The sequence below is a fragment of the Condylura cristata genome, unplaced genomic scaffold (genome assembly GCF_000260355.1).
Source record: "Condylura cristata isolate star-nosed mole 26May11 unplaced genomic scaffold, ConCri1.0 scaffold00011, whole genome shotgun sequence".
In the NCBI taxonomy this organism is placed as follows: Eukaryota; Metazoa; Chordata; class Mammalia; order Eulipotyphla; family Talpidae; genus Condylura; species Condylura cristata.
In genome coordinates, this window is record NW_004567112.1 from 8,348,775 (window position 1) to 8,369,908 (window position 21,134).

At 36.9% G+C, this 21,134-nt stretch overlaps 1 protein-coding gene across 1 annotated transcript in view; it reads right to left on the reverse strand.

Moving 5' to 3' along the window:
- The window catches only part of ATRNL1 (attractin-like 1), a 426,906-nt gene that overhangs the window by 176,300 nt on the left and 229,472 nt on the right, over positions 1–21,134 (reverse strand). Inside the window, exon 27 of the mRNA XM_004680415.2 lies at positions 13,276–13,383. Coding sequence (XP_004680472.1) covers positions 13,276–13,383 — 108 coding nt within the window. The remainder of the gene's footprint in view (positions 1–13,275; positions 13,384–21,134) is intronic.

Below are 21,134 nucleotides of genomic sequence, written 5' to 3' on the forward strand. Positions count from 1 at the left end.
ACAGCCTTAAAGAATCAGGACTGGCAAGGGTTGCTATAATATTGCCAGATGCCTAAGGGTTGGTTTCTGTGCTAAATCACACCAGGAGAACAATAACACTACACCGCGTATGAGTCACAAGCTTCATGAGCCATCTCGAAGTGAAACCTACTGGAGCGGGGGCTCCATGTTGAGGGTCTACAAAGAACAGGTTGCTGCAATGGCGCCTTTCTTTCCTCTGACCCTATTCTGACCCTACTCTTCTCACCAGTAGCCTTCACTACTTCCTTCTCTTTTTTGCCTCTGTAAAAGTCGAAACAAGGGCATACTTTACACCACACAGAGAATGGCATTATTCCAGGCCTTGTTTACAATTCGTCATCCATTGGAAAGCCGTTGGTGGTCTTTGAGGTCTACTCCAATGTTACCACTGCATTACTGACCCAGTTTCCCATCTTCACAAAGAAACCAACAGCTTGATTCCCTCCCATCTTAAAGATGTTAAAAGGACAAATAAGAAAAAACTGTTTCAGTTATTTTGAAGAATGAAGCAGTACATAAATGGAAGATGTTTCAGTTGCAACTGAAAGATCGACAAGATTAGTATTCTCGCTTGGTCTGGGAGGATGAGTAGAAATGAATTTGAACCCAAAGCAGTTACGAACACAGGGTGACATGACACAATTGGAAAAGGCTGCAGGCTGTATTTGTTTCTCTCTATCCTGATAACTATGTTCCTTATCAAAGTGAATACCAACTCATACTGCTCATTAAGGCTGTCATGTTTTTCACAGTCTCATCTGCCTTATAATTGAAATTCTTATTTTAACAGCATTATCTTAATGTTATTGCTAGCTATGGAATGTCTTGTGAAGAGTGCAACATTAAAGTTAATTTGGCCCTACATCTTTGGTAATGGATACTGTCTGGAATATAATAAACTATAGATGCTCATACTTGGACTGAAATATGTCAAGGTTACTTCGCCAATTATGGCAGTTTGTTATAGAAGCCCCTAACATGGTTGGTTATCATTTCTTACATCTGACAAATCTCCCACTGCTTGTGTTTTTTTTTTTGTTGTTAGATTGGCAAAAATCAGAATTTCTAATGATGTGGAGTTTTTCTTTTTTTCACTCTTAATTAAAGCTGGCTGTGCGATTCAGTTGAGCTTCTCAGTAAGAAAAAGTAGATCAGTATTATAACAGGAATTAAGCAAGGACTTCAGATTATATTCAATGTGTAATTTAAAAACATAGTAAATAAAAAATAAATCAAATGACCTATATTGTTAACTTCAGTAGCACCTTCCATTAAGCAAAACCTGCAGTTCTTATAATTTAATGTCTATACAACTACTAAGGAAACTATACACACAGTATGCTAATAAAGTAAAACAATCTCACCTAATGAGTTTCCATTCCCATTTATGTGTGATGATTTCCCACTGCTTATTGAATAAATGCTTGGAATAACATACCCAGGAAATACCTTGTACTTTATTTATTTATAAATAGGTGAAGCCAAAGACTAATAAAACCTTAAAGGAGAATACTAGAAATTTGTTTTTAAAATTTAAACACTTAGAATTATTTTCAAAACTAGCTAACTTTTAAAAATAGATTAAATTCAAATTTAATCTTCAATTTTTGTAATTTGTTTTAAAATAATCACTGGTGAGATGACAAAGAGGTCATCAGTTCACTAATTGTTAAGGCTGGATAATATGATTTATTTCTGTCTGCCTGTATGCTTATTTATTACACAAGTTAAAAATCAATCTTTAATAATTAATTTATTTAATGGAGTTACTTCACTAAAGAGGACCTCATAAGGAGCTGGAAACATACCACTATTTCACGAAGATATTCTAAAGTTACACTTCTAGATTCTGAGATTCTTGTTTCATAGGCACATATATATTCTCTGCACCTAATATGTGCTAAGAGATACATATTTGATATACCTTATTCTTGTTTCATACCTTATCTACACATGTAGGTATTATTTAAGAATATTCCCTCTGCTACTGTTGATGCAAAGATGTGTGCAGAGAAATTTGAAGATATGCATGCCTATAATAGAAGCCACCTATATGGGAAAGAAATGTAGGTCTCAAAATGAACTAGAATGGAGAAGGAAACACTATAATTAAACTGTGTCTGTAAAATCCAACAGAGGGAGAGTAGTTGCTATAAGAAGGCCCTCTACTGTTGCTAACTCAATGGCACTTCTGACACCAGAGAAAATTGAAATTGTACTATGTGCTCTTTCTGAAGTTAGAAATCTTGCCATAAAGTTAGAAATCAAATATAAAAAAAAATGGAAAAAACATTAATTACACAGAGGCTAAATAGCATGCTGCTTAATAGTTACCCAATGAAAGAGGAAGTTAAATAAAAAATTAGCCCCCAAATTACCTAATGAAAATGAGTGAACTATAAATCAGAATTTATAGATACTGCAAATACAATTTTAAGCAGGGAGAAAAATGGAATATATGCCCACATTAAGAAGCCAGAAAAGGCCCTCCCTGGTGGTGCAGCGGGTTAAAGCACAGCACTGAGAATCTAAAGCTGCTTCCACTTGAGTTCGATTCCCGCCTGCCCCGGAGGTGACCACATGGTGCGGCAGACCTCTCCTGACCCGCCCGCTGCTCCCCTCAGCAGTGTACTTCGTCGATCTGCCTGTTCTGTTCCCCACTCTGTCTCTGGTGAAGCCTCTCACCGCCCCTGAGCCTCTGGCCTGCACCCCAGTTCTGTATGCACAAATAAAATAAATCTTTAAAAAAAAGAAAAAAAGAAAAAAAAAGCCAGAAAAATCCCAAATAGCCAGCTAATACCTAAAGCAATTTGAAAAAGAGGCACAACTAAGACCCAAAGTTGGCAAGAGGAAATAATGGAGTGAAATTAATAAAATCAAAATCCAAAATATCAGTGAAACTAAGGTGGTTCTTTTAGGAGACAAACAAAATTGGTCAGCCTCTACCTAGGATAGAACATAAAAGTGAAAAAAATAATAAGCAATTAAAAATGAAAGAGAAGAAACTGCTAAATAGCCTTCATGAAGACAAAAAAACACTAAAAAGAAGGACAACACGGGTCCTCCGTGGTGGTGCAATGGGTTAAAGCGCCGCACTATGAAGCTCTCCAAAGCCACTGCAGCACCAGTTTGATCCCCGGCCAGGGGGCTGACCCACATGGCACAGCAGACCACTCCTGTCTCACCTGCTGCTCCCCTCAGCAGTGGATTTCAGTCAATCTGCCTGTTCTGTTCCCCACTCTGACCCACCACATCTCTGGTCTGTACCCTAGTTCTGTAAACATAAATAAATAAATCTTTAAAAAATAAATAATAATAATAATAAGGACAACAAAGATGGAAAAATAATAGAAACTTGGAATAAAACAAAACTAAGGGTCATGTATGAAAGCATACTACTAAGACAGTCTGGTCAACAGAGAAAATACAACTCTAGCTGAAATATCTAGAAGAAAAATATTTTAATAGATAGTTACAAACATTTACATATTTAATTGATAAAGAAGCAAAGAATGTGGCTATAGAAAGATGAACAAAGAACAAATAAAATACCTCAAAGTCCATAAAAATGGTAATTCTTGATCTAGTTGTTTTTCTTTTGTAATTTAGGACCAAGAGTTAGGTACAAAATCATAGCTTTATTTACAATAGTGTGAAATTGGAATCAAGCTAACTGAAAATAAAATAGGCAAATGAATTGCTACACTACAAATAAATTAACATGGCATTTAAATTTTAAACTGAGGGGAAAATTGTTCTTGTATACAAAACCGAGTGGGGAAAAACCAGAATGCAACAAGATCACATATATTTTCAATTTGGGAAAACGTGTATTGGTCATGCAAAGGGAGACAGTGCTGGAAGGAACAGAGGTGGCAGGGTAGTGATGAGTGGTTCGGTTCTGGAAGCTTTAGAATATTGTTTATTTCTGAATTATTCTCCCATGGTGAGGACTTATTTATATACCCAGGCAATTAAGAGTGAATGTTGATAATTAAAATGTTAAGAATCAGAAAATAGCTATCAGACTCTGGAAAATAAGGAACCAGGGAGAGAAAGACAGACCGCCTGAGGGCTGCTGGAGCCGCCCTATGCCTGAGCTTGGCAGGGAGGGTTGTGGGGTTGCCGGGAGGGCTGTGGCGCCAGCCACTGCCCAGGGCGGACAGGCCGGCGATGCTCTGGAGACAGAGGTCGCCGAGTCTGGGCAGGACTCGCGCGGTGAGCCTGTCAGCCCGGCAGAGTTTACTTCACAGAGCACAGGCTGAGCTTCCTCGCTGGTTCATGACTACCAAGCACCTGGAATCGGAGACTGCTAGGTGAACTCTGAGGAACTCCTATGTTTACAAATCCTTTACGAGAAAAAATATCCTATTCGAAAAGTTAGCATCTGATATGCCTCTCAGTGTGAGCCGAGATCAGCACGTTTAAAGGCGTGTGAGGGTGATACTCGACCTGGGTCTTCTCTGCTGGAGGAATCCCATAAAGAACCGGGGCCCCAAGCTTCAGGGCCTTGATTTCCTCAAAGGTAAATAGGAAAAACAAAATTTACTGTGCTTATTCTCTCAGAATGACTTAAGGCACACATGCGGTCGAGGTAGTCTATAGAAATAGATTTTGAAAAAGGTCTTACACTCAATTTAAACATTTCAGTTGTTCACATGACCTAAGGAGGGCATGTTCAAGTTCCTTACTTTGGCATATAAATCCTCCTTTCCACTGTCTGGAAAGCTCTCTGCAGTGCATGCTTGATGAACACTTAAGTACCGATCTCGTAAAATACAGTCTAATGATCATCTGCACTTTAAAAAAACTGGAATGTGGAAAATTAATTATGGTGAGTAAAAAGGAAACAGTGGTCTAGAATATGTACAATATGGATGAGAGCTTTTATTCTCTAGATCAGAAATGATGATGGGAAACATTCATTTTGAATAATTGCCAAAATTTCAGATCTAGCCTATATGCATTTAAGAAAAAAATAACCTACACTTTATATTTTCACTTTGTTGTTATTTTTATATTTTCCTGCTTAAAAAAAAAAAAAAAGCAATGTATGCCATTACTGAAAGGACAAAGCAGAAATACAAAAGTGATATCCCTTATATATCACCCAAACATTACTAAATGTATTGGAGTAAATTCTTTCTATGTCTATCAAAAATTAGATTACGACATATAGGATATTTTGTAACATGACAATTAACTACCAGAACATTTCTTTTTAGCTATTAAGTTGACTTCTAATTTTTCAGTATTGTAAGTAGCAGGGTAAGAATAATTGGATAAAAAACTAATTAGAAATAAAAGTAGAAACAACAACATCCTAGCAAAAACTGTCAGTGACGCTGAAGGACTCATGTAAGTTTATCCAACTGCCGACTCCCTCCCTTCCCATGTCCACTCTCCTAAAAATATGTGAGCAGGGAATGTGCATTTTTAGCATTATCATTCCAACCAACAGGGCTACAAATTAACGCACTTGTGATCAATTTGAAGGCTACACTTTCAGCAGCTAACAAACACAACCAATCTACGTCACTTCAGGAGTGCTTGTTGCCATTGGCTGAGTGTTTCATGGTTTCCCTTAGTTACTTAAGAAAAGCCCATCTTTTGTTGTTTGAGAAGACAGGCTGAGAGAGAATGGCGCCACCATGAATCTCAATGAATAAATACAACAATATCAGGTGCTCAAGGGCAATTATAGTGCCAGTTAAAGAGAGAAAATGATTTCTTATCTTTCTCTTTGGATCTTACAAAGACACTGTTAAGAATTTCAAAATGGGGGCCCTCCTTGGTGGCTCAAGGGATTAAAGCACAGCACCATGAAGCCCTCCACAGCTGATTCACCGCGAGTTAGATCCCCAGCCAGGGAGGTGAACCACGTGGCACAGCAGACCTCTCCTGACCTGCCCACTGCTCCCCTCAGCAGTGTACCTCATCCATCTGCCTGTTCTGTGCTCCCCACACTGCTTCTGAATCCTCTCGCTGCTCCTGCACCCCTGTTCTGTATGCATAAATAAATAAGTTTAAAAGAAACAGAATTTGAAAATGGTGGCAGTGTTTAGAATAACCTGAGAAGTAGAATACACAACGTGGCAGCTTCTCATTGCTTCTGTTGCTATCACCCTGGTCTTGTTGTACGTCTCTTGCCTGGATTACTACTTGGCCTTTCGTGTCTTGTTCCTAGTAGCAAGACGTCTTACCCTAACGTCTCTCAGGTCAGTTTACCTGCTAAATCACAATGCCACAAAGTTGTTCAAAGAGGTCCAGACTGTCATACATTTCTGTCCTTTCTCAAGGCTCCATTTCCCTACTTGTGCATTCTCCAGTCCCAAATGGATGACCACCATCTCTCGGCAGATGACATGCTTCTCAGGGAGCCAAGTGAAGACATCACATCGCCCTACAAACCATGCTCAGCCCAGAAGGCAGAGTGACCCTTTTAAAAACAGTCAGGTAGGCCCTCCCTGGTGGCGCAGCGGGTTAAAGCACAGCACTGAGAATCTGAAGCCACTTCCGCATGAGTTCGATTCCCGCCTGCCGCCTGCCCCGGAGGAGACCACATGGCGAGCCAGACCTCTCCTGACCCGCCCGCTGCTCCCCTCAGCAGTGTACTTCGTCGATCTGCCTGTTCTGCTCCCCACTCTGTCTCTGGTGAAGCCTCTCACCGCCCCTGAGCCTCTGGCCTGTACCCCAGTTCTGTATGAATAAATAAATAAATCTTTAAAAAAAAAAAAAAAAAAACAGTCAGGTAATGTCAGCTGCCTCTCAAACCCTGAGGCTGGCTCTCCTTTTCACTCAGAATTGGCAAAGTACTTACAGCGGTTGCAAGACCCTAGATCACCTGCCGCCCTGCCCCTCCCGTGCTTGCCCGTCCATGAACTTGACATGCCACGTGCTGAGGACGTGGTTGCAGCTATTCCCTTCACTTGGAACACATTTTCCCTGGGAATCTGCTGGCTGGTTAACTATGTCACCTCTTTCAAGATTTGCGCACATCTCATTTTTGCAATGATGTGATCCCAATTATCCTATGGAATACATGTCCCCCACCTCCATAAAGTATACCTCAAGCCCTTACCCTTTTTTTTTTCTACTGCACATACTCCTACTAGAATTTAAAGTCCATCAGGCCTGAGTTCTTTGTTGTATTTCCAAATGTCTCTCGTATGCTTAGAACAGTGCCAGACACATAGGTCACAGACCATAAGAATCTGGTGAACAATACCATACATTACATGTTACTGCTTAATGCAAGAAAAATGGCAAATGTATATTATTATTATTATTATTATTATTATTATTATTATTATTATTATTATTAACAAAGCATCCTCTTTTTAAGATATCTTTAAAATCAACTGATATAAATCCACATTGAAAGAGCCTTTACTAAAATTTTATAATGTACTTTAGTTTATCACCATAATATAAAAAAATAGATTTCAGATCACTCACTATAATGTTTTCACTCACAAAGGTTTTGTACCTAGCATTTTAGAGTTTTAGACAAATTCTGTTAGCATTCACTAATACTCATTTATTAAAAATGCAACCAATATCCATAATTTCAGGAACAGGTCAACCTCACAGAGCAAGACAAAGGCAATTCATTTCTTATTGCACCTAACTGCCTCCCCCATGTGCACAGATGTGGAGTTCATTGGTACACAAGAGTAACACTTAATTGAAAAGAAACCCATCCTTTCATTTATAATGATATGAATATTAAAAAAGACACTCACAGAATAGAAATAGTCAACTGATCTAGGGCTTGAGGTTGAATTTAAATACTTAATTTTAAGCAAATCCAGAATAGAAATATGAAAATTACTTTGATATTCAGATTTAAATAAAATCTTCAATGTGATTTTGGTATAGGCCTAGATTTCAGAACTCACTGTGTTCACATATTAATAAATCATATCATATTAAATCATATTTATAAAAGAGAGAAAGATTTGGAGCAACTTCTAGTGTACATAACAATGGAAAATAAATTCCACAAGAAAATGTATGTCTGTATATATATCAGGTGGAAAACTTTCTACTTAATCGTAATTATACTAAAAACTTAGCAAAATAGAAATACGATATAAACATCCTACTTCTACTATTGTTTTCTGAGTATGTCAAAAGAATAAATTAGTAGTTAGCTCTGAGGTTTACTCCTGACATTTAATTTTTACTGAAAGAAGCAAACAACTTAAGCTCAAAAACAGCTGAACAAACCTTTTCAACTTGAATTAAAATATTTTTTAAGTTGTCTACTTACATGATATATATATATATATATGTATCTATCTATCTATCTATATATATATATAGAGAGAGAGAGAGACTATTGTATGTATACATACATATATATGACTAGTGAATATTAAATATCAGATACCGTAATTATTTGCTAAGATGTAGGAACTGATATCGAACAAGAACATGAAAGTAGTCAAGTGACAAAAACACCAGTTTAACAATACGAATGTCAAAATACTACATATCACCTGCACTGATCTACACATTCATCACAATCCTTATCAATATAGTACCAGCTTCTTTGCACAAACTGACAAACTTAGTATAAAATTCATGTGAAAATCCAAGAGTCCCAGAAGAACCAAAACAGCCCTCAAAAAGAGCAAAGCTGGACATTTTCAAATCCAAAACTCACTAAAAGCTACAGTAATCAACATATGACAGTGTGGGAACTGTCCTATGACAGACATACAGATAAATGGGATAATATTGAAGGTTCAGAAATAAATGCTTCTATTTATGGACAACTGATATTCAACAAAATGCCAAAATCACTCAATGGGAAAAGAAAGTCTCAAACAGGCAATGAAAAATTACCCTGTGACCCAGCAATTCTACTCTTAGCTACATGCCCCAAAGAAGTATAAACATACCCATGTGACAGAGACAAACATTCACTATAGTATTTTGCAGATCAGCCAAAAAAAAAAAAAAAATGGAAACAATTCAGATGACCACAAGCTGATGACTAATCGGCAAAATGTGTCGAAGTCATGCAACAGAGTAAGAGCCGGCAACAAGTAGGGAACATGCCACAGCCACAGCCTGGGTGACCTGGACACATTATGCTAGAGGCTAGAAACTGGTCAAAAATAGCACAGTGCATGACTCCACCTATGTAAATGGGAACAGTGCTTGCCTGAGGTTAAAGAAGAGGGCAGAGGGGAAAGTGAGTGGGAAAGGAGGTGGCCACTAAAGCATGCGGATTTTCTTTTGCAGGTGGTGAAAATGCTCGAATTGATTTTGATGGTGGTTACCTAACTTTTCATATACTAAAACTCATCAACTTGTACAATCTCAATGAATAAATTATATGGTATAGGAATTATATTTTAGCAGAGCTATTTCCCAAAAAAACCAATAACACTATACATTAATAAATAAATAGAGCTTGATTCCCAGATAAAGGGGGCTTTTAGATGAGAGCATATAGTTAAATAATTGTCTTTGGCAACTCAATGAAAACAAGTGGTACAAAAGAAATAGAGGCACACAAGTTATTTATATAGCTGAGTAATATAAGTGAGTAACAGAACTAGAATACAATATTAGTGCAAAGCTTCGTGCAACAGAAAGCCCTTCCATATTCTGCAGCCAACAAATGACAAACCAGAATGAGTCACTTGTTCCTTTCCCTGAGCTGAAACAGAGAGAACATAGAAGACACAGAACACTCACTGACTGTTAGGCTATACTCAGCAATTCGTACAAAGCCACAGAGAACACTTGGGAATGTAGAAAGTAGTTAGGCCCTCGTGTGGAGTAGCCGCTAGTCGCAGAAGTTCTGATTCCAGATTGTCCGAAGGGTTCGAGGCCCTCCCCTGCCTGCTGCAGAGCAGGAAGGCCGCAGAAGCAGCCCAGTGCCAGACCAGGTTCCCAGCTAACAGTAGAGTGAGTGGCTCTAGAGCTCTGAGATCACACAGGCCTGTGTGCAGGAAGTTGGACAGCGCCTAAGCATTCCCTCCCGGCTTCAACCACTGGGCTGGCAGTTTCATCCTGTGACAAGTATAATGGCTGAGAAGGAGGGACTGCAAAGCTCTCTACAGTAAAAGGGGCTCCTGTGGCAGGTGAGCAGCAGTGATGGAGCTCACACTGTACACACAGGCAGCTTCCTAACCTCCAACCACTAAGTGACCTAGGAGTACACAATCCAGACGCAAGGTCATAGCCTTCTTCCTAAGTGGATGTAAGTAACTAAAATAAAATATGTACAGAGTATATACATAGTATGCCATTAAAGAAAGGAGTAGAAAAAGGAAAGCAACCAAAGAAGTCAAATAGAGTGGAGTATTACTAAATGGCTTCAGAACAATAAAGGAAGGTATTAAAAATACGCAGCCTCACAGCAGTTCTGAAGGAAAACAAGGACGAGCATTTACCACAAGCCATGTAGCTGCAGTCAACAAGGGGGTTTACAAGCAAAGGGGACAAGCTCTTACAGTAAAACCAGAATGCCAAGTTGAGCAGTATTCTCAGAGGCAACAGGAAAAGATTTAAAAAGTGGAAATAATGAGGGAAAGTAAGAAACGTGGATGATTCAGAAAAGCTCTAGAAATCTGACTGTAGAGTGAGGCTACATAGCTGGGGTGCAGGGTGGAGGGCAGCCAGTTGAGGGAACCCCGTGATGATAGGTGTCTGGGGTGGGAACATACACCTGAAAAGTTGCAATCCTCTATCTGTGTCATACACGATGTTGTAATCCAACATTACCACAATTGAAAAAAGAAAGAATTTAAACACAAAAGAAATGTGGATGACAAAAGGAGAATGAAGGATACCGAACAGGAGAAAGAACAAAGTTAGACAAAGAAAGAAAGATGAGCCAACGATCAGCCAGACTGATGCCAAATTACAAGCCTGCACAGAGTCAAACTGACATCAGACTCGAGACAATGGCATATCTTTAAAGTTTTGAGAAAGAGAACTTTGAAGCTGAAATTTTTATCTAGTAAAAGCATTGCTTACATGTGAGGAAAAAGTAAATATATCAGTAGGCATTTAAGGTCTCTGAGAGCATGCCGTGCAAACTGCTTTTCTCTTGGAGGATTTCCTCTAGTGACATGAAAGGCAGGAGCAAGCAGCTAGATGTAGAAGGTAAGGGAGAGGACAGAGAGCTCACCATTATTTAAATATGCCATAATAAAGAAAAAAGTTTATCCATAACATCTGAATCAAAACTTTTAGACATTATTAACCTATGGTGGGTGAACAGTGGGAGCAGTGCATGCTTAAATGCCAATTTTGTTTGAGGTGGGCAGAGCAGGAATGTGCATTCACAAGCTTTAGACATTGATAGAGAACAATGACCATCACCAGAAATCTTGATAATAAGGGGTAAAGATTAGAAACATAGAATGTATAATATTCAGTTTAGTGGGTGAAAACAAATTTTTCCAAAATAAATATGGGAAAAGAACCAGGAAGAAGCAAGGTGGTAACATAACACCACCACCATCTATAATGTGGAGCCACTAAGAAAAGCCTTAGTAGAATGGTAATTATTGTCAAAATAAGTGAATTAAGTATACCAATCAAAAGTCAGGCTCACAAATTAAAGAGCTGACAGTTTTTCTGATGCGGGGCAGGGCAGGTGTAAAACAAAAAGATACAGAGATGTTGGAAATCAAGGAATTATAGAACTAATTAATAATGAGTATGAATTAAAAGAAAGTGTGTGCGGGTAGAAAATTTTAAACACAATAGAATAAAATTTAAGGTTCAGAATATCACGAAGACAAAGGAAATAAAATTGGGAAGGAAAACAAGATAGGAGGATGACATAGCTAACAAGACATTCATAAATGCTAGTGACAGCAACGGACAAACTCCTGGCAACGCATCATTAATTAATTACATTTATTCCTTAAGTTTGTTAATTACATTTGTTCCTTAAGTTTGTAAGTTTCCAGCTCCTTGACTATTCCTGTTCTTCTATGACTAAAGGATATAGTAGTTGCATTTATTATTCTTTTATTAGGATATATGAAAAAGTTTTAAACAGGTAGGGAGAATTTAGAAGTAGTTTAGGTAGTTGAAGTTTTCTATTTGATAAAGATTTTATATGAAAGTTATTTCAAACAAAGGATCCAAAGGAAATGAGAACACTCACTAAAATTTTGATTTAATTATTCTGTCCCTCTTCATTTCTCTCCACATGGTGCAAAACATACATACAGATTTCCTAAGATGCTAAGCTTCCATGGCAACCTGTGACTGAGACTAGTAAACAAAGTAAAAAAAAATCATAGGGAACTATTCTCTAACAACTGACTCTGTACAGCATTCATGAGGTCTGATACTTTTTTCTTCCCCAGGATAACTAAAAATGCTGCATAGAGAATCAATTATATCTGTACCTAGGTTTCTGGTGGCGTCTATTATACACTCTTTGCTTTCCTTGAAGAAAAGCAAAATCTCAAAATAGCAACATGAAATTAATCACATAAGGGCATTTTTAAAAAGGAAATAAAACACCTCCATTCAACATTTTAAAAAAATCTTCCAACATCTTGCATACAAAATAAAAATAAAAAAACAATACATATACAATTAAATTACTATGTCTCAAAATACTTTGATGAGTCATTAATCACACTGTGTGAAATTTTCCTCTTTGGGGGCTTTTATTTTCAGAAACCATTTCATGCATTATATCAGGAGTCTGTTGCACATTTACTTGCACATAATGATTTCTGTTTCGCCATACTCTATTTCTGCACTTGCAATAAAAGAATAGACTAACACCATCATTAACCACATACAAAAATCTCACTGTATACTATACTTCTCAACATTCAGAAATTAAACTACGTAATTAAAATGCAACTCATCTCCATTCACCTTTAATAGTCAAATTTGTTAATAAAGATAGATGTGACTCTTTAACTAAGGGGCAAAGGGCACTCCAGGGACTAAATATAGATGCTTTGTTTCCTCCATAATACCTCTGTCTTAAATCCCTCCCGCTCCTATCTGTCAAGGAAGGGCTGGCAGGTGAGCAGTCTGTCACTTCTGCCTAGGCTAATAGATTCTCCAGCGGCTTTTGTTACAGCTCATGTCATACTATTAAAACTATGTGCCTTGAAAATGGCATAACATATGTAGCTGAATCTTGTCAAGTCTCGATAATCAGACTCTGTTTGGCTTCACAAGCAGATGCAGATTAGAGAAGCACTATAAATATGCAAATCGCAGTGGACCCTTTCAGCTCGCTCCTACCTCTAATGGCCTTCGCAGAAAGTCTGTTTGTTCAGTTCCCACTTCCAGTGCTACATCAACAGAAGCAAAGGGACGGCTGGCCATCTGCTGTCGTTCTCGGAGCAGTTGCTGCAGGGGGTTAAAAAATGATTTGTATTAAAATAGGTTTAAAAAACATAAAACTCAATAATATCTGGTTCAATTATATAACAAACGGCACTCAAAATTTAAGACTCATCAAATACACATATCTGTATCTAGATCACTAAAATGGAGAGTGTTGTTTTTTCTCCCATGGTCCAGATTATCTGTCCACAAAGGCATTAAATGTATGGTGCCTACAAAGGAATTTTCCCATCCTCCATCCTATCAGCTTAGTGAAACGTAATCTAGTAACACTTTGAAAACGTTAGGTAAGAAGGTGCAACTTACGTAAAAGGTGATATTACACCAGTATGCCAAGCACCACTACTACTCAAAATAACTCATGCATTGTCTTAGCTGAAAGCAAGTAACAGTAAAAATATTTAAGAGAAGACACTGCAAACACACATTGACAGAAATTAAAGGAACATACGCCTGTCAAGAATGCTTGCCAATTGCTATGGAATCTACTGGAATTGATATTGGCAGTGTGTGTAACTTTATTCAAACTCTCTGTGCTCATTATTTGAAATGAGGGATGATCATAAGTTTTGTACCAACGTTTTCTTATTTTGTTCTCCCTGTGCTTATTCTGGGCTTTGCCCAAGCTAAAACCAATAAAGTAGCAAGTCCCAACCAACTACCAAGCTAATTTATATTTCTGCCTTTCCTTGTAATTATAATATTCATTAAGTCATGATAAGAAAAAAATTGATGACCAGCAGTAGATATTGCAAATCCTGCCCTTCTCATTCTATATAGCTAATAAAATTATTATTAAATATTAAAAGAGGTTGAGCAATGCAATTAAATACTCTTTCAAATGAGAAGAAAATCATACCATTGAAGAAAGGCAAAACCCTTGAATAGAATGAATGGCTTCATTATTCACAGAGATTTATAAGATTCACAGGCACTAACTTAAAACATTAACTACTGGTCTTTGCACGTAAATGTCTGTAGCACGTAAAGCAACATTCACAGAATTCCCCTTCAGATGATAAAGGCACACAAACCAACATCTGAAGGCAGTTTATTTAACATTTTTGTTTTAACCTTTGTATCACATTAGTAACTGTTCATGAAATGAGCATCTAAATTATAATTTAAGGCCTGTTTTGTTACTATTTTAAGGAAACACCCAGGTGCCAAAATAAAATAAAAATAAAGCAAGTATTATAAAGTTTAAGCTCTTGAGTTTTATATATATGTATATAGGTATATACATATATATATATATATATTTAGAAGTATGCTAAAAAGCATAGATAATGTCAAATATAAATAAATTCTAAAGTACCAAATTAATCACTTTCAGATAAACTCACAATTACATTATTAAACATCCAGCTGCTGGCATGTAAAGTCTTGTTTGTGCCATTCTCTGTACAAGTGACCATTGATTTGAATATTGTCTCTACACAAACTGCAAACTTGTTATTTTAAATGCCAAGCAATACTAAGTGTAAAAGGCACCAAGCTCCTTTTCTCTGGTAAACAGCTACACACAGAAAGACAGGCAGGCAGACACACACACACACACACACACACACACACCAATTACCTTTCCTATAGTAATACTCTAATAGCCTTGGGAAAATTATAAATTTCAGTTTGACTTTACTCACACTTTCCAACAATGGTATAAAAAAGCTTCATTTATATTACTACTCAGCTTACAAGTGACATCTCATATGATTTTTTAAAAATTGAACAGTTTCTGCTTCCTCTTACCCTTCCCCTATAACTAAAAGTGAAAGAATTACATGCTGTAATTAGTGCATAATCAATACCACAAATTGTAATATAAATATATGAATATTTCAAGTTTATTAAAAAGAATAGAGTTGTCTGGAGCATATTATTGTGATATTCAACAGGTAAGGTCAAGAAAAATCAGTGACTCTCTGATTCCTTTGCTTCTTTATGCTACTGAAGTACTCTTTGCAAAGAAGCAAAATATTATTTCCCAGGACCAGTCTACAAAAAAAGAATCAGTAAAATAAAAATAACTGGGAAATGATGTCATTTTAGGGGTTGTTGGGTTTGTAGAGTGGGATACCTGGGTTGACTCTGAAGAGGTCTCACCAGAGCTCCCGTTTCACCAGCACAGGCAAGTTTTCCAGGTGAGTTTCGCCACAGCACAGAGACATTAGTTATATCCAAAAAGGGCAGGTTTATTATAAAAGAGAGAATAAAGGACACTCATAGACAGAGAAGAGCTGCCCCAAGAAGGACAGGTTTGCTAACAGGCCAGCATGGTTGCAGGCGGATGACCTTGGGAGAGCAGCCTCTGCTGAGGGAGGTCATTGTAGAGAAGCCCCACAAGGCCAGGTCACTGGCAGGCAGAAGGCCGCTGGCCTGCAGAGAGTCACAGTTGGCGAAAAGGACACCTGCTTCGGCGCAGGTGGGCAGAGGACTGCTGCCCAGGGCCGGGGCAGAGATGGTGCAGACAGAGTCTTCTCCTTGGGAGGGGTTCACTTCCTCCTAGAGTGGCTTGTTTGTTACTGACTTTGAACAAACAGAAGAATTTGAAAGGGGCCAGATTTCTATGATGGCCCACAAACTCCTTATCTTCATTTTTCATGCCTATGCTCCTGAGACTCCCTACAGCATCTGATACCAGCCTGGGTCTTGTGCTTTGTGCTTTACCCATGGAACCTAACAACCTTAGTCCTGTAGCTGTGTTAATGGCTGTGTTCATCTCTTCTACCCCAACTCCAGCTCTGGACATTGTGTGCGTCAGGTTTCTGGAGCAGTGGCACCTCCTTTCCAGTTTCTCTATCCTTAGCCTCCATCAGGGACAAAGTAGTGTACAGTAAAGGATACAAATAGGGAATTAGTCAAATGAATTTACTCTGGGTCACTTAGCAGAGGACTAGTTCATGGCCTCTGGCTGACACACTGAGTTTCTGACTTTGGGAAATCAATGCAAATGTTTTTACTGTGAAACTTAGGAAGGGTAATTCACTTCCTCCTAAAACACACTTGCTATGATGTGAAGGCGCTAAAATAATAAAATGGAATAAAGTGAGATTCCTGTGCTTCTCAATTATGGCTCTCAGCCATATCCGTAACCATCGTTGTCTCTCTTGCCAGTTAATAACTGAAAGCATTAGTGCCTGAATATTACTACCACTTAATCAGAACAATTGGAGATATAAATAGCATGCTTACAACTAAAATTATATCAAATTTTAGTGCAAAAACTGGCATCAATATCGCTACCCTATGGAGTTGGAAGGGCCTATGTTTGAATACCAGTTTTCCACTTCTTAGTTGTGTGAGCTCACCCAATTTTGACTTCCCTAAACTTAATCTTTCTCATCTGTAAAGTAGAGGTATTAACAGGGTTTGCACCGACATCCTGCACCAAGTCCTGCACCTCGGAGGACTTTTCTCAAACCATCTTCTATACTCATTACCTACTAGACTATAATCAAATGATGTAGAACTTACTAAGGTTTATTCCTTCTAAAAATGGGACTAGATAATATCATAAGAAATAAAGAGAAGGCATGTGGACCACTCAGTACAGAAACTGACATTTGTAGGTGCTCAATAACTGTTCAATGGAACAATTATTATGCTACATTTCAAGCACTAATTTTGCTTTGAAGATAGCACACTAATTATCACACGTCCGTTTTCTTCAGCACTAGTGACACATTTTGCTCTACTAATCTCCTTTTTAACAAATGTTGCAAATGTATGAGACAGTTGGAAAATGTCATGATTGTGGTAAAAATGAGATTAGATTTGGAACTGCTTTCTGCCATTTGTGACTAAGAATGAGAAAAACGCAATCAAAAGTTAGGGGAAAATAGAGTATTTTCTTAAGAACTTTCAAAAATAATTTATTTTGTGATTGTGACTTTTAGATAAAATGAATTTTAACATTTTACACATCTATAAGAAGTCAAATAACAGATGATGTGCTTTATAACTAATCTGTTATTGCCAATTATTCAGCAAAAGATAAAGTCAAGAGAACAAACTGATCATAGTACAATAGAATGTAATCATGATGCCAAAAACATTGTTGTGAAGAAAGGTTAAAAATTAAAGAGTGTCATTAGTATATATTTGTTGTCCATAATAACTGTTTTATTATTGAAAATCTCTTTAAAAACCATGAAATTAAAAATAATGAGAAATTTCATGCTTAAATAGAACAACTAAGAATGCCATGATAATTCATCATTCAGTACCACTACATCAAATATCGTATTAATGTGAAAGTTCAAAGAGCCACATTTCCAGCCACCCCAAAGACATACAAGTCTCTAGCAGATTTTAAGATAAAAGTACTTAAACCACACACACAGAATAATACAGCAATAAGCCTGGTCCACAATTATCTCCATACCTTCTCTTCTAAATCTGTTTCATTCATTCTCCCCATCTCCAAATGTCTTTCTACATCATCCCAAGTTTGAAGCAGTGTTGTCTTCCTTGATTTATTAATATAGCACTATCTGTTTATATTTTTATGCTTTTCTAAAAATTTCTTCAAGGCAAAAAAAAACCACTTTTATTTATTTCTTTTATTCCCCATAGCATGTAGTTGGAATAGTGTTTGAGAAAAGAACAATTAATGAATTAAAATATAAAAATCTGAATTATGCAGACGTGAGTGAAGGCAAGTTATAATAAAACTAACTATAATTATTAATATATTTTTGAATGTTGCCACAAATGTGAAATGTGTGTTTGAAATGTATGTTTTATGGCTTTGGGTCTTACAGAAATATTTTTAATCCATTTTCAGTCAATGTTTGGGAGAACTGTGATTATTCTTTCTATTTTGTTTCTTCTGATTGGTCTGACCAGGTTCTATAGTCCCGGTTCCTCTTGGAGATTTTTAGATCCTAAAAATGCCCACCTTTGATCTAGGTTATTCAATTTTGTTAATATATAGATGTGTGTAGTAATCTCTTATGATCACCTATATTCTGACATGTTTAAATTTCTCCTTTTCAGTTTCATATTCTATTTTTTAGACTATTCTCCCTTTTCTTAGTAAGTTTAGCTGTTTTGTCTGTTTTGTTATTTTTTTCAAAGAACCACGTTTTGGCTTCACTGACATGTTCTGCACAGCCCACTCCTGCTTTTAATTGACCTTGTGTCTGTTGACTGTGACAATTAATTCCACCTTGTGAACACTTTTACAAAAGAAAATTATTTATGTCCTAAAATAGTAAATAGATGGGTTTTCCTGCAAAAGACTGTGGATGATATACCTGTTACATTTCCTTTATGTTATATCTGGCAAAATTTATTAGTTCATTAATGAAAAAAAGAAGTATGATTGTATGTCATGTGGTATATTTCTTCATGTACTAATAATAGGAAAACAATTCTCAGTTAAGTCTTTCTAGCTTGTCAAGGTAATTCATAAAATAGAAGAAGATTCTACAGTTCAACTTTATTTGTTATTCCAAAGTATGAATTTTCAAGGATTTAGACTAACTTGGATAGGTTTTACTCTTCCTTTTCCTTCTCTCCCTCTCTCACACTATGTCCCCCACTCTTCTTAGAACAATTTGATCTGGTTGTGATCATTCATTTACTAAAATGAATGAATCCAGAAGCCTATAGGTGCCGGTCACTTTTCTATAAACTAACACACAAGGGGACTCTTTTGATCCCATTCATCAAACTTATCTATGCTATGAAAAAATATCAATGACTCCTACTGGAACATCTACCAGCAGACTGAGGTAGACAATTGAGGCAACGTTCTAGTTGAAGGGATTAGCTTTGTAGCTTGGATTTAAGAGCAACCATTATTTACTAGTAGACAAAAATCTGAGATGTGTAAAAAAAAAAATTGCAGAAGTTTTAATGGTTACTTCATGCACTTTTAAAATGAAAATTTGGATTTTTAATTATTTCACTGTTGATCTGGATGGCATCACTGATTTAGACTTTGCCAAAGATGATCTCACTTCCGGGTAAAAGAAATAATGCATGCAGAATGGATTAAACTAAGGAGGGAAAAGCCTGACTATTGTTTCATACCAGATCATTCTGGGGAGCAATAGGAAACATAATGACCCGTTGTAAGGCAGCATTTTGGTTGTTTTATTTGCACTTTTAAAAGAAAGGGACATTCAGAAGAAAGGAGGAAATGAAATGCATATTACTCTGTGAAATGAAAATTAATAATTAACAGCACATAGTCTTACTTGTTTGACATATATGAACAAATAACTATCACAGAAAAAAAATCACTGTATGTAACAAGAAACGTTCAGAAGAAAAAGACACAGTGCTTCAAAGATTGATAACAGAAAGTTTCCTAAGAAATGGCATTTGACAGGAAGTCTTGAATGCTTAAAGAGGTGTGCATCTCCCAAAGATCAGGGGCTCAACACAGAAAACTGAACTTGCTAACATACTGCCTTCAACAAGTCTAAGGAACTCCCTACATACTAATTTAGCGGCACAGACTGCTTCAATCTTGTGGCTCATTGACCTCAACCCAAGGATTTCTTGAGTTTAAGTGGAGAAAAGTGACTAGTGGAACCTTTCTGGATTTTTTTCAAAGTCTTAGATTACAAGTGTTGCATATCACTTATGAATAGTCACAAGACCTACTCTTAACTATACAGAAATCAAAAAAATGTAGGGGACCAAGCAAAATACTAAATGAATGTAATCAAGTATGTCCACAAAGCACATTTCAGGCAAATAAAACAGCAAGAAAAAAGTTCCTGAGGCAAGTATGAACTAAAAGTCTTCAACAAAAAGGAAAAAAAGCCATGTCTTAATAAGTACAATGGCAAGGCACAGAATGGTCAAGGTAATCTTGGCTTGTCAAGGTGAAGCGAAATTGAAATAACACAGGTAAATCATCAGGTGCTGTAGGATTTAAATAAATCAGATTCATTATTTTTTAATACATAACTTCTCTTTGTCTTGCTCAGAGTCCATACATATGGTGTTTGCAGTAACTGGGAACAAACATGTATTATCATCTTTAAATAAAGTTATTTAAGACATAACCCAGAAAACAGCAATAGCAGTTAATCTCAAATACAATGAACCTAGCTCTCCGAGTAAGTATGAAAAGGTCAATTTTGTATGTAACCTTCTTTAATACAAAAGGCCAGGTGGTTGTAATTTATCTGAGCAAATCAAAATGAGCAAAAGGATGAGTACTGAAAGGTCATTTAAAAGCTAGATCCCCAGAATGGATATTTGATACATATTAGTCCTCACAGAGGGGGGAAAAAAATGGAAAGCTGGATAATTTCAAATTTTGAAACTTGCACTTGAAAGAAGAAATCCCTCACAGAATACCCTCACAGTCACACTGTGGAACATGATACTTCCCCCAAGTTAGAGGTCTAGGTCACATGAGAATACTTGACTGGCTCTCAAGAAAGCAAATGAATGTCTTTGATATCCAAGAGGTACACAATATGATCAAGTCAACCTTGACAAGTGGAAAGATAAAAGCAGCTGATTACAATAGAAATGACACATCGACTTCTGCTTGTGTGCCAGTAATTTATGGCTGGAGGCTCTTGTTACAATAAAGCTCAGATCAATCCTTCAGTAGTTCTCTCTCCATACCCCAATAAGAATTCATTTACTAAAGAAGGCTTTTTTTTTTTTTTAAATCCCTGATTCTGGGAATCAATACAAAGCTCAAGACTCAATTCTGAACCACAACATGCTAACTTCTAGACTGAGAAATTCTAAATGCAACATAATCTAGTTAGCCT